The sequence below is a fragment of the Dermochelys coriacea genome, chromosome 14, assembly GCF_009764565.3.
Source record: "Dermochelys coriacea isolate rDerCor1 chromosome 14, rDerCor1.pri.v4, whole genome shotgun sequence".
Lineage (NCBI taxonomy): Eukaryota > Metazoa > Chordata > Testudines > Dermochelyidae > Dermochelys > Dermochelys coriacea.
Window position 1 is genome coordinate 10240690 of NC_050081.1, and position 14181 is coordinate 10254870.

At 38.9% G+C, this 14181-nt stretch overlaps 1 protein-coding gene across 3 annotated transcripts; it reads left to right on the forward strand.

Annotated features, from left to right (window-relative positions):
* The first annotated feature begins 40 nt into the window (after positions 1–40).
* COIL (coilin) lies at positions 41–12497 on the forward strand. Of its 3 annotated transcripts, none has more exons than XM_038371362.2 (8): positions 41–370; positions 2551–3754; positions 4354–4440; positions 5681–5728; positions 6376–6445; positions 7482–7570; positions 8181–8276; positions 12374–12497. In XM_038371362.2, the coding sequence occupies exons 1-7, from the start codon at positions 117–119 to the stop codon at positions 8271–8273; spliced, it is 1845 nt and encodes a 614-aa protein (XP_038227290.1). In that variant the 5' UTR covers positions 41–116; the 3' UTR covers positions 8274–8276; positions 12374–12497. The 3 variants fall into 3 exon arrangements, with proteins under 3 accessions (XP_038227290.1, XP_043353260.1, XP_043353261.1); XM_043497325.1 differs by having other exon boundaries at positions 8181–8261; XM_043497326.1 differs by lacking the exons at positions 41–370; positions 12374–12497 and adding an exon at positions 1286–1937 and having other exon boundaries at positions 8181–8399.
* Positions 12498–14181: the final 1684 nt, after the last annotated feature.

A 14181-nucleotide genomic window follows, 5' to 3' on the forward strand; every position in this document is an offset into this window, starting at 1 on the left:
CGGTTCTCGGGCTGCAGTTCGCCGCTGCTGCCGACAGGTGGCGTCTGAGCGATGCCTCTCTTGTCCCGCGTGGGGCACCGTAGCACCTTCTCCCCTCTCCGGCCTCCTTGTCCAAGATGGCGGCGGCCGGTGGAGGGGGCCCCGTGCGGCTCCGGCTGCTCTTCGACTACCCACCGCCGGGGAGCCCGGGATGTTCGCTGTGCTGGCTGCTGCTGGAGCCCAGCCAAGTGCGCCTGGTTACCGACCTCATCAGCCTTATCCGGGAAAAGTTCGGCTTCAGCCGCCGGGCTCAGCTCAGCCTCTTCCTGGAGGGGGCGCTGCTGCCGCCGACCGAGAGCGCGCGCCTGGTGCGGGACAACGACTCCCTCAGGTATCGGGGACGGGAGCGCGCGCCTCAGGCGGCGGGGGAGCGGCGCGAGAGACTCCCTCAGAGGGCGGGGGAGCGGCGCGAGACTCCCTCAGGCGGCGGGGGGGGGGGGAGGGAAGAGCAGCGAATCCTGGTGGGGGCACATCTGGGCAGGGTTCAGTTGCCCCCGTGGGCGATAAACGCTCCTGATGTTTCTGCCTAGGATCCCTTGGCCCAAGGTGCTGCTTTAGTCTGGGACTAAAAAATGGAGGCATAAGAGAGGGTTGTTTTTTTTTTTAATTATTATTTTTTTATAATTTTTTATTATTATTAGGAAACTCGTCCGTTCCCCAGGTGGCTGGAGGAGCGTGGGCCTCGAGGCTCAAATCTCCGCTTTCCAGCGAGCCTGGCCAGGAGCCGTCTCTCTGCACCTCCTCCGTTCTCTGCGGCGTTGCTTTCCTGTAGGGTTGCCAGTTTTGGTTGGATGTATTCCTGGAGATTTCATCACATGACATAATCTTTCATTAAAGATTAATCATTTAATGCCCACCGATTCCAGGCCAATCCTGGAGGGTTCGCAACTCTCCTTTCATGGCTGCCCCGCTCTGCTCTTGCCGAGTGGTGGGAAAACCTGTTTCTGAAAATAGTTAACTAACACGATTTGGAACACCCTCTTGTGCAGATGCCTTTTAATACCTTTAAAATCATGTCAATCAGTCATATTGTAGCCTAGGTTCAATTCTCTTTGAAAAGCACCTTTATTGTTGCCTGGAAATACCCTTAAAATCTTAAAAAGAAAAGGAGTACTTGTGGCACCTTAGAGACTAACAAATTTGAGAGTGTGTGGCACAAGCTGTCAGCATAGTCTGTGTGGTATGTAGATTGTAATGGATTTTTTACCTTCAGTCCTTTACCGAAGGAAAAGTCTCTAAGGTGCCACAAGTACTCCTTTTCTTTTTGCGAATACAGACTAACACAGCTGCTACTCTGAAACCTTAAAATCTTGAGATTCTGGAGGCAGGCCTGCAATGTCCCACAAAGCCTGTGTGATTAGATGCTGACAGATATTTGGCTGTGTGTGTGTGTGTTCCCTGTGAGTGCTGCCCCAGTCCTGTGCAGACAGCTGGCACGATAAACCTTGTGCGAACCGCCCAATGCCCACAAGATTCATTAAGGGACGAAGGCACCCAGCCAGGCTTATTGTTGACAAAGCACGGTACTAGTATCCGGCAGACTCTACCGGACCACTAAATACATGTATGCCTGTAACAATGGAGCAGCTCAGTGAATGGCGGGACTTTCCGTTCCTCCTTAGGCTAGACAAAGATACTCCCTCTGAGATGCATCTTTATATTCTGATACAAACAAGTTAGTACTGCCCATTTGAAATAGATAGTTATGGCTCCCTGACGTGGGTAGTTATCACATATCAAGTACACATTGGTTGGATCAAAATGTTTTTATTACGTACTCTCTCCCTGACCTTATCTTTTAGGAGGGGTCAGTGTGTTCCTGTTATCCTTGGGGAATGTTTTTGTAGCATTCTTGATATCGGGATGTTCTGGTACCACTGATATCGGGATGTGTTTGCGTGAGTACTTTGTGGCTAGCACTTCTTAGGAATGTGTATTTCTGCAATATCAGCCCTGTTTTTGTCAGATGTTGTGAGCAGGTTTTGTCTCATAGCAGGTCTTTGATACAAGGACTTATGTCTCAGGGCTCTCTTTCTACTACAGCCTGTGCCTCAGACCAAACACCTAAGGTTTGACAAGTGTGGCTAGAGGAAATCTGTGGTTCAAGACAAAGCTTCTTAGGTACTGGAGGAAAGCAAGTTCCCTGCAGACTTTCCACTGAGTACCCCTACTCCATGGCATCTGCACTGGCATGTGGTCCCCTCAAGCAACAGGGACATGCTGCAGTGTGTGCACACTGTCTGTGCCCCTCCGCCTCCCCCCACCAATGAGCATATGGGGATTTTAGGCTGTTTGACAGCTAGTTTAGTCCCTGGTGGCATAATTTGTTGGGAGATTTATAGGTGCATTTCCTCATCTACTAAAGTAATATTCCTTAGCTGCTAAGTGAATAGCTGTGACATCCTTATTTCTAAAAAACAATAATCTAATAACTATTTCAAACTCAATATGTAGAAAGGAATATTAATTTGCTACTTATACTGAATGCTGGTTTCTCTGTCTTTTTCACAGAGTTAAATTGGAAGAGGTAGTTGCAGATATTTGTGATGAGATGGGTAGTGGTATCACTTATTCATCAAGAAAAGAGAGAAAAAGGCACAGGCAAAAGTTGGAAGAGGAGGGGGAGTCTAAAAGTGAAGATGACAGACACAGAAGGAAAAAGAAGAAGAAGAAACAGAACTCTGAACATCTTTCTTGTAAGGAAGAGGACTCTGTAAATGTTCAAGATTCTTGGAAAAAGTCCAAGAAAAGAAAAAGAAAAGAAGAGGTGAATGGAAGAAATGGTATCACAGGAGGTAAGGAGGACAGTGGTCTTAATGAGTCCAAAAAGCTTAAAAAAAAGTTGGAGGGGGAGAAAGAGCTGGAGCAAGAAAGAAAGGATGCTAAGCAGAGAAAGACAAGGGCAGTTAGAGGAAAGACTGTTTTAGAAAAGGCCAACGACAGTTTCCTTCTGAGTCCTAGTAAAAGTAGCACAGTAAAAAACATTGCAGCCCAGTCCAGCAAAAAGAGAGGGGGAATTTTAGATTGTGATTCCTCCAGCACATCATCTGACAGTGTAATGGATATGAAACAAAATAAATCCTCAATTAAACCTGTGGCAGCAACCCTACACAGAGACAAATCCCAACTTGTTGCAAATTCTGCTATAAAAACTGTTACTGCTAGTAAAGTTACTGCCAAGTCTAAAGATGAAAATTCCCCTAAGACTGCAATTAGTAAAAAAGCTAAACCCCAGTCCTCGAGTTCAGATTCTGACTCTAGTATGGAGGAGGAGGAGCAAAGCAGTAACTCAAAGAGAAAATTGCTGCCTAAAAATCCACCAATTGTGAACATTATGTCAAAGTCCCCCAAGGCAAAGACATCCTCTTCAAAGTCTGATAGTTCAGATTCAGAGACATTTGTTATTAAAAAGCCCATAGCAAATGTTGGCTTCAATAAATCCATTGTAAGAAATGGTGATAAACAGTTGCCAACTAGCAATCAAGGACCAGCTGTAAACCCTAGCAGTTTTGGAAGGGGACTTGGAAGAGGAGAGGATAACTTCTTCTGGAGAGGAAATAGGGGCCGTGGGTGTCGTGGGATGATCCGAGGCCGGGGCCGGGGCCGAAGTCGAAGCCGAGGAGAAAGCAATAGCTTCTTCTTCAACTACAGCCGTGAAAGCCAGAAAGAGCAGCAGTTAAATGAAGCAGCAACAAACACTTCAGTTGTTATCCAGGTGGGTGACTATTTATGTCCTCATAACACATTTCTTTAAAGATTTTTTTTAAATTGATAGTTTTCTTACTAAAATTTTAGTAATTGAATATACAAAACACAGTAATACCACTAGCTCTAATGCCATGCATCTCAACGCACTTAACAAAGAAAGTCGGTATCGTTATGCCCATTTTACAGATAGGAAATTGAAGCACAGAGAAGAGAAGTGATTTGCCCAAGGTCACCCAACAGGCCAGTGCCAGAACTGGGAATAGAACTCAGGTCTTGTGAGGCCCAAGTGAGTGCTCCACCCACCAGGGAACACTGCTTCTCACATCAAATGAGCATAAATTGTAAAAACAAAACAAAAAAGATAAGAATAAGACCAATGTAAAGAATACAATTGTACTGTTCATACAGTTAAGGCCAGCTAACTCACATCCTGAACAAGCGTTTGTAAAATACTGTTGTTTTACGTTATACACCTAGCTTGTGCTCTGCCTTTTGGGTTGGATGCTGGTTTGTCTGATGGATTTTCTCAGAGTTTTTTCATACAGCATTAATATTGCTTTTGTTAATTAAGTAATTGAATCAATGGGTTTAATGTTTATTTCACAGAATCCAGTGGAAGTCCCAAAGAGGGAATATAGTGTACTACCTCTATTAGCTGCCCCTCCACAAGTAGGGGAAAAAATTGCCTTTAAGGTAAGGAAATCTTAAAATATATAGTGTTAGTCATATGGCTCAGATCTCTTTCAGATGTACCAGTATAATACATTTTGCAAGATATAACACAGCTACTTTAGCTGTGACATCCAAAAATTTTGCAATGTTCAAACTTGCATTATTTAGTGACTTTTGCTCTAGAAGTATCAGACAATATGTTTGCATTTATCTTGATATGCAGTTAATCTTGGTTCCCCTAGCTTGTAAGTTAGATGAGGAAAAATGGGTCCCAATAGGATTGACATCACAACCTTTTCAGATGAACTATAAAGCTAGGTCTTCAACCATTAGCATAAGAACTGGGTATCCAAAGAACCCCTTTTCACCTTTATCAGTGAATGACATTTTTGTCTAAATCTTTTTATAAGAAATCTGAAACTCTGACTGGTTCAAAGCCCTCTAAGCCTTCTGGTATGTCTTGTATTTGCAAGTAGCTCTAAAATCATTCATTCATCTCTCACCAAGTATTTTCTTGAATAAAAGAACCTGCTATAGTTTTGATTGTGTGTATATTTTCAAATTGTCTTACTCTAAAGACACAACTTGAAGGCAATCAATTGATGCCTCTATTTTAGAAAGCTTTGGAACTGGTGCATTTAAGTTTATTTTGTTTTAACTTAATAAAATGACAACATAAGCAAAGAAATGTCGTACTCTCCATCTCCACCTCAATTTCATTAGGAATTCCTAGACTAATCTGTATAATGGATCCTTCCCTAGGACCACCTGAGTCAAGCCTCAGTTAATCAGGCTGACTTTGAACCTTCCCAGAATGCCTCTCTTTTCCCTGGAAAAGCTGTTGTGATACAAACAACTCCTTAAAGACCACCCCAGAAAGAAGTGAAAATCCTATGAAAATCATCTTAAGTTACTGTTTCTCTATATATGATGTTTCTGTGAGATCATTACAAATCTTGCTATAAAAATAATGCTACTTCATTTCCAAAATCAAAAATAAAGAAAACAATCACTGGTGCTGAGGAAGCTGGAGTCACTGATCTCTTCTTGAAGCCCAAGCTGAATGGAAAGCCACTGGAGCAATTAGTTATGAAATACTAGCTGGGGCAAGCATTAGGGTCTAGGTGCAGAATGCACAGATCTTATGCACTTCACCTCAGTGATAGGGCCCAGGCTGGATAGTAAGTGGCGTCAGCAAGGGCCAGAAGCAGGAAATATAATTTTTCATGTCTTTTAATGATTTATATTTTTCTTTTAACAGCTTTTGGAATTAACTGACAATTACACTCCAGAAGTATCTGACTACAAGGTATTTTTTCAAAAAATGTATGTATAATACTATAGTGGGTAAGACAAGATTTTGTGGGAGTCTTAAATATTTTATAATTCTGTGCATTGTATATTTCCCCCCCACTTCTCATGTTACCATGCAGACTATTTCCAATATAAATAAAAAATAATTACAAAATACAAAACTATTCAAAATATTAGTGTTGTAATTAGAAAAATACATGCAAACAATACTGCTGATTTAAGAGCAAACAATTTAAAATGTGAGGAAAAATTCCAAGCTTCTGGATGCAAAGAACATTGAAAGACATGGCATATTTGTTTGAAGTTGTCAAGACATTTCATGGAATTATTAAAAATAAACTTTTGCAGCAATTTCAAAGAAAACTTGGTTTATAGCTGACTGATTGCCACAGTCACTGCGGATTCATGTAGCAATACAAGATTTGAGGTTTATTGGTATTACTAATTTCAGCTCATTTAAAACTTTTTAAAGTTAATTGTTTAATACTTGAACAGATTTTTCAGAACTGGCCAAAAGACTTCTTCAAATAGAAATATGTGCTCTGGCTGTGTTCAGGCATATCCTTGTAATGCAATATGAAATACAGTGCTTGTCAAATTTGCTATGCTTCACCATAGGACCATTTTTGTTGTTTTTTGAAGGAGGGAAAAATAATCAGTTGGAATGCTGATAACAAACAGCTAGAGCTTGAGATTCTTTCATCTTCAGCAGGCAAGTATATGCAACTCTAGAAGTCAGTATGTAAATATCTAAAGTCATTTCTGCTGTGGTGGTAAACATCTGTGAGATGATATATTACAATTTTTCAGACATTTTTTCAGCATAACCTCAAACATCATAAAATTTCCCACAGATTAAAATAGTATGTTAAATGCAGCAAATCCATGGTACTTGCTTGCTGTCTTGAAGTTGGTTGTACATATTGCCAAGCAGGTTTGGATACTTGAATGACTTGTCAGGTGTGGCATCATGCATACAAAGTTCACTTTGAGTTGTACCATTCACAGCTAGAAAGTGAACAATGTCCTATTGGAACTGCAGTGTATCATCTGAAAGATTAAAATGGTTAAATGAAAATAAATGGAATAGACATATGCTTGTGAATGGAAGAAATTTTAGGGACAAGTCCTTTGAAGTCAATAGGTTTGCCATTGACTTTATTTGGTGTAGGACTAAGTCCTTACAAAGTAATGGAGTGCACCTGAAATAATTGATTGAAATTCTGAATGCAAGTATAGCGGTTGCCATTTAACAATCAGCATTTATCAACAGCTGCCACACATCTGAGTTTGACATAGTTTTTCCTTATACTTAAATCAGGAGAGATTTGTGATTGAGTTGGCAAATGTTGACTTTTTATTGGATTTTACTGTGTGGTCTTAACTAGATACCTGTATTGTAATTTGGAAGAGGTTGAACTAGGTCACCTATCTCTGAAACATATATACCAGTTATATGCAGTGTAGAATTGAACAGTGACAAATGGATCCCTACCACAAACAAATTAGGTTAATGAGTTGATACCGTATAGTGTAATACAGTGTAGTATAAACACAGAGTAGGGTATGGTCATTACTGCTCAACTGCTTCATTGAACCACTGGGGAGTGAATGATTGTATCAGTGTTTGTTATGTGTATTGCTGATTAAATAAATTAACTTGACTAGTTTTTAAATATTATACAAATAATGTTTACTTTTACATTTATATAAAACTAACAGGAAATCACATTTTTTTCTTGTTTAAGTGGTGAAAGAGCCAGGAAAGTTTGATCTGGTGTACGAGTCTGCAGATGGAGCTGAAGTGATAGAATATGCTGTTTCTCAGGATACGAAGGTGTGTTAATTTTCTTTAAACTGCTTGGCCTTGTGCTATGCACAGTTGAAATATTATCAGTTGTATGTGACACTTCGTTGCAGCTAAGGAACTTACTTGTTTTAATGAGATTTCTTATTGTCAATGCGTCTAAATGAAAATGAGCGAAAACAAAAAAATAATTGCTTCTTTATAGTGATTGGTGTATATTAATATTATAGCGATCATTACTTCAACATTATACCTTTATTTAATAGTTACCCAGGTGTATAGGTGTATATACACAATTCACTGAACAAAATTTTTTGAAGACTTTTTTCTTAATGTAACAGAATTCAATATTACGTCTAGCATATTTCAGTTTTTACAAGTTTGTCTATTCATCTGGTATTTTACTCTCCCTACATGTGTGGATCTTTGCTGATGTCAGTGGAATTCTGTGTGTATTGGGAAAGCAGAAGAGCAGAGTAGGGATTCGCCATACAGATCTTTGTACCATACAGTAGTTCTTTTTAGTAATGTTCTTGTATAGATGCGCAGCTGATATGTATCTTCTTAGCACAAATATAGACAATAAAAGAAATTCTCATCTGTTTCTCTCCAGGCTAAATATTTTACGTGTTTGTTTCAGATAACTGAAAGCTGGGGTGCGCTGATTGAACCAAGACTGATTGTTGAACCTTCTCCTACTAATGAATCGACCACCGAGAACATAAAACTCTAAGATGTGAACTCATTTTCCATATGTGTAAATAGTTGTATGGACTCACTGTTTTGTGAAGTACTTTCTTTTGGTTTTGAAGACAGCAAATGCACTGGATGTTTTTTAATAAATAATTTAAAAATGAAACTGTGTATAAGGAACTATAAATAAGTTTTTTCAAAGGCAATTTTGGTGTATTTAATATAGAAAAGTACATTTGCCTCTCTTTTTAAAATTGTTTTTAATAAAACAGCAGTTTTTCTGCCAAACAGCCATGAGTTACATATTTAGGAATTGCTTGCTCATGGATGTGAAATACAGGAATTCCTTTAAAAACATTAGCTCCAGTTAAGTTTATTCTCTGTAAGGGTATAGCAATATAACAACAATACAAAGATAACTTACTGTAAGGAGAACTTAAAATAACATTTATAATTCATCACAAGTCCGAAAGCTAACACCACACATACTCCACTTCTCAGTGTACTATCTTCCTCCACTGCTGCAAGGCTTGGCATAAATGCTGTTTCTTGCAGTTCCATAGCACCTTGCATCTGAACATACTCCCGAGAGGCAGGTAGGTAGCCTCCCCTTGCAGATGGCAAAATTGAAAACCGTATGTAAAACAAGTGGCAGAACAAGGACTAGAACACTGGAGTCCAACACTCCTAGGCAGTTCCTATGTGTATTAAACTACTCTGTATGCACTTTTTTAAAAAACTCTTCTGTTGCCCTTTGTGTTGATCAGTTTCAGTGACCTATGCCGAGAACCCTTTCTTTCCTCCTTAAATCCCACCTCATTCAGTATCTTCCAGTAATACTCTGTTGCTTTTTTTCACTATTACTGATATTATGGTAGCACCTAGGAGGGCTGATTGTACGTTGCTTAGCACAATGGCGCACAGACACAAAGATGATCCTTGTCTCAAAGACCTCATAATCTTAAGTATAAGACATAAGAAAACAGCTAGATACAACGGACTCCTGAAATACTGTCTGTGTCATAGGCTTCTTATCTAGATTTGTACTCTATTTGGGTTAGGGAACTTGTCTTATCTATATTATAACATTGTGTAAATTTACAATATTCTTTGTTTTTTGTTTTTTTTTTACTGTGTAAATACAGAACATACAAAAACATTAACATTCTACATGATCAGTTGAAATATTTTTGGTTATTTTTCATTTGGCATTGTTTTGTGTTTCAATATATTAACTTTTTAAAATTTAGAAAATAGGGATAATGAACAAATGAAAAACTATATTTAGTTGAGAACTGAAACCATAAATAAAAAATACTAGTAAGATATTTTTGAGCCAAATAAGTTTTTTATTCTCAAAAGTTTGTGTTTTTAGGTAACTGCTGATTGTTTTTCATTTCTGCAAAAGAATTGCAAACAGTTTATTTAAATGGAAACATTTTGCAATGTCTTATAGCAGAAATGTCATCTGCTAACCGAGTAGTCCTGACATTTAATATGTATTTTGTGCAACAGACCCAGGATCCATATTCCCCATTCTGCAGCTGAATGTGACACACAATGTATCATGAATAAAAATTGAAGTATAAGTACTTATACAGAAGGTTTTTGAAGATACACCTTTACTAATTGTATTTGGCCTCTGGGTGGCAGTATTGCAGAATATTTCATTACTATAAGAGTCTTGTTTTTATAGTCCACCAAATCCCTCAACAAGCACAAATCAAGTCAGTTGGTATGAAACAATGTTGTTTGAATAGACTAAATTTCAATTAAGTGAATACAGAGTTTGTACAAAGTCCTATTATAGTTTTATTTTGACAGCTACTGAGGAAACATGTAATTTACTTAGATATTAAACATCTTGGATTATTATAGTTTAAGATTTCATTTTTTCTGCATCTGCAGTTGCCTTGCATATCTCTAAAATTGACCAATGTAAATCAAAATATTCCAGCTTTATAAAATTCTGCCCACTTGGGAGTAGTATTTTGTTGACTGGCAAGTCAAATATCTGCCCTCTCCCCTGCCATTCAAAATCACATCAAAAGGTGGTGACGAGATGGTGTGCCTGGGCTGATATTTTCAAAACAGTTTTTAAAGGTTGGCATGTAGTCAGTTACTAATTAATGTCACTTTTACATTCTTGCATGCACTGATACAATACTACATTGTTTTTGATTGTAGACTATAGGGGAAGTGGCGAAGTCTTATTTTGTATAATGCATAGTGTTTAGTAGAAGATTCAATTCTAAAACTTAATTTTTGGGACTAACAGTCTCCTCGCACAACTTCAGAGTGGGGTAAGCTTAGAACAAAAGTATGGAGGAGTCTCAACTCCAGGCTGGATTAGCTAAAGTGAGAGAGAATTGATGGATGAATGCCTATTTTGGAAAAGTTTGGAAAACAGTTTTTATGGTTTCCAAAAGCATTGCCAATTGAATAATTAAAATTGTTTCTGAAATTATTTTAATGGGATATTGAAAAGACATAATTTGATGAAGTAACAACTTCTCATGTTAAACACTGAAATGGTTGGACTATGCCCTTTTGGAGGGGAAACAAGATGTAATGGGATTAAAATTGAAACTAAAGATTCTTAATTTTCATTAATTTGACTGCCTCAGGACCACTCCTTGAGTGGTGGACCTATAAGAAACATTGCTAATTTAATTCTTGAATGGCTTCTTTTAAATAACTGAATTAAATACTTGTTTCCCTTTCATAGGACTTAGTTAAGATCACTTATGTCTGCCCATATATAGGTTATCTATGATAAACCAAATAGGACTCTCTGACTCAAACAAAATCCCTCTGCCTAGCTGTAAACTGTCTTAGTTATCTAATATCTACTAAGGTACAATTCATTAATGATTTGGAGGAATAATCTATTTTGGTCACAATTTACCTGGTGAAGAATGTTCCTACCAGAGGCAGACCCACTCTTAAAAGTGTAGTAATCTATGTTAAACTCTCCACAAGTGAGATATAACAGAAGAGATAGTAACTGAAATAGTCATTGCTTCCCTTTCTTTCTTTCTTTCTTTCTTTCTTTCTTTCTTCAGTGATGAGTATTTTGCTTATTGTTAGACTCCAGTGTCCCCTAAGACATTAAAAAAATCAAAGTGGAGGTCTCATCCTTAAATTGGTATCGACAGAAATAATTATGATGATGTTTCTTTGAACAATAAAATTTTAGCAATTGGGAGGAGTAAAATTACTCTCAATGCTTTTCAGAGTAGCAGCCGTGTTAGTCTGTATTCGCAAAAAGAAAAGGAATACTTATGGCACCTTAGAGACTAACAAATTTATTTGAGCATAAGCTTTCGTGAGCTACAGCTCACTTCATTGGATGTGTAGCTCACGAAAGCTTATGCTCTAATAAATTTGTTAGTCTCTAAGGTGCAACAAGTACTCCTTTTCTCTCAACACTTTGACACTCTTTTCTTGTCTACACCATTTTATGGTTCTGACGCATAATCCACTTCTCAGGAGATGTACATGCATATAAGCTGTACTCCAGCTATTTGTGCTAATACTGGATCTGCAAATTCTTTAGGAAAGTGGCATGTTTCTTTGTTCTTGCCAGAAGCCTGTATGTTCTATTACATTCATAATACTGTTAGAGTGCTGGCAACAAACCAAAAGGTTACAGGCATTGAATTCTCTTCTACAGGTTTTTTTTTGTTTTTTTTTTTAAATCTCTATCCACTTTCCATTTCTCAACCATCTTGTGTTCAGATGCTAAACTAAAATGTAAAAATATCCTATTTTTTCTTGGCAACCATTTTAAGGCCCTGATCATGCTGCTGCATCTACATGAGCGAGGCTGTGTGCCCATGCAGAACCCCAATGAGAAGCCAATGAGATTCGGTGCAAGGTCAGCACCCATATTACTAAGCAAGAAAATAAAGTCCACTAAATAATTCCTCATTTCCTGATGGTTCATGCAAGATAGATAGTGCTGGTGCAATTCTAGTTGTGGAGGTAAAATCCATATAGATAGCCCTAAACTCATAGTGATAATGTATATGTGATTCAGTCTTCAAAAATACTTAAGAGATTTTATTGTAAGGATTCATTGTTACAAATTAACCACTTTTTCTTAGGCTTTATGAGATTTCTTTTCCTCTCTTGCAGGTCCCTGAGTAGCTACAGATGGAAACACCAGTGTCCCCTGCTAATGTATTTTTTAATCATATGTAACTTGTAAAATCAGCAGCTCTCAATGCAGGTTCACTTTAGACCTCTGTCTTAAATAGAATATAAGAAAAAGCATCTATATGAATTACAATGCTAACCACTGGGATGTATTTGAAATGCTAGGCATGGATTACTGGCTGTGCACTGGCCATCTTTCCCAGCATAATTTACAGCAGTTTAGGGCTACACTAATTTCATTCTGGCTATTAACTGCAGTGGGGGAATCACTGAGGTCCATGAAAGCCCAGTACCTTGACAGCCAGGAGAGGGGATGGTAGCACGAAATCCATTGTGGTAATTCTGTGTCTCTAGTACCATTCCTCTGTGCTAGATTGATCCTCCTGTGGTTGGCTCCACCATCTTTCAGGCCTCTGTCCATCAGTGCAGTAATGCAAAGCAGCTCTAGTGCATATGAGAAACAGGGCTTCTGTCTTTCACAGCTTACAGCTAGCCCTGTAGGGACAGCTGTCATATCTGGGAATTGAACCTAGGTTTCCTGTGTGGTAGTGCTGGCTGGTTTAGGTACTGGGCAGAGTTAGTCAAAAGTTATGAGCTGTTGAAAATTATTGTAAAGCTATTTCTCTCTTTTGTTTTCTATATAATTGGTTTAATAACAGTTGGTTTGGGGAAAATATGCTCCTGATAGATTTATATTGAAACAGTTTCTATACGCACACCTTGGTATCCCTGGTCCTTTACAAATACAGCATAAACAATAGCTCATTTCTTAATCACAGGAGTAGGCCATAGCATATAAAAATGCATTATAACTTTGTCAGTGACTCAACCCTGCATGCATTGTTTGTTACTCACTGTTTGCACATTCAGATAAAGCTCAATAATACATAGCTGCAGCAGCTGTTATCAGTGTACACAGAGAAAAGTGAGTGTAGGCTGATCTGAATGATGTGATAGGGTGGACCAAGCAGGACAGTCATTGAAGCAGGGATGGCCAAACCCCAGTAGAGTCAGAAGTCCAATTTGATTTGCATAAGCACCACAAAATTATCCAGATATTTTTGGTTTAGAAATCTGATGGGACAGTTTAGGGGAGAAAACTCCCATGAGCTTTCCAGAACATCAGGGTTTCAGTCGAGTCAGACATCAAAGTGGCCTCTGATGAGTTTTCATGATCTCCACAAACCAGAAATGCAGAAAGCATAAAAATATAGTAAAAAGAAAAGGAGTACTTGTGGCACCTTAGAGACTAGCATTTATTTGAGCATAAGCTTTCTTGAGCTACAGCTCACTGCATCCGATGAGAGCTGTAGCTCACGAAAGCTTACGCTCAAATAAATGTGTTAGTCTCTAAGGTGCCACAAGTACTTCTTTTCTTTTTGCGGATACAGATTAACACAGATGCTACTCTGAAACCAAAAATATAGTGTTTGACTCAAGGAGTAGGGGAAGTTCTTGATCTATTCTTAGACTGTCCTAGTCAGTTTGCTCATTTCTCACATGAAGAGCTATTAGGAATTTATAAGTGGCACCCTTCCTTTTGAGTCAGCACTGAACCAGTCCCAGCATGGAGCTAGAGCAGTGGTTCCCAAACTTGTTCCGCCACTTGTGTAGGGAAAGCCCCTGGCGGGCCAGGCTGGTTTGTTTACCTGCCATGTCCACAGGTTCAGCCTATCGCGGCTCCCAGTGGCTGCAGTTCACTACTCCAGGCCAATGGGAGCTGCTGGAAGCAGCGCCGGCTGAGGGACGTACTGTCCGCCGCTTCCAGCAGCCCCCATTGGCCTGGA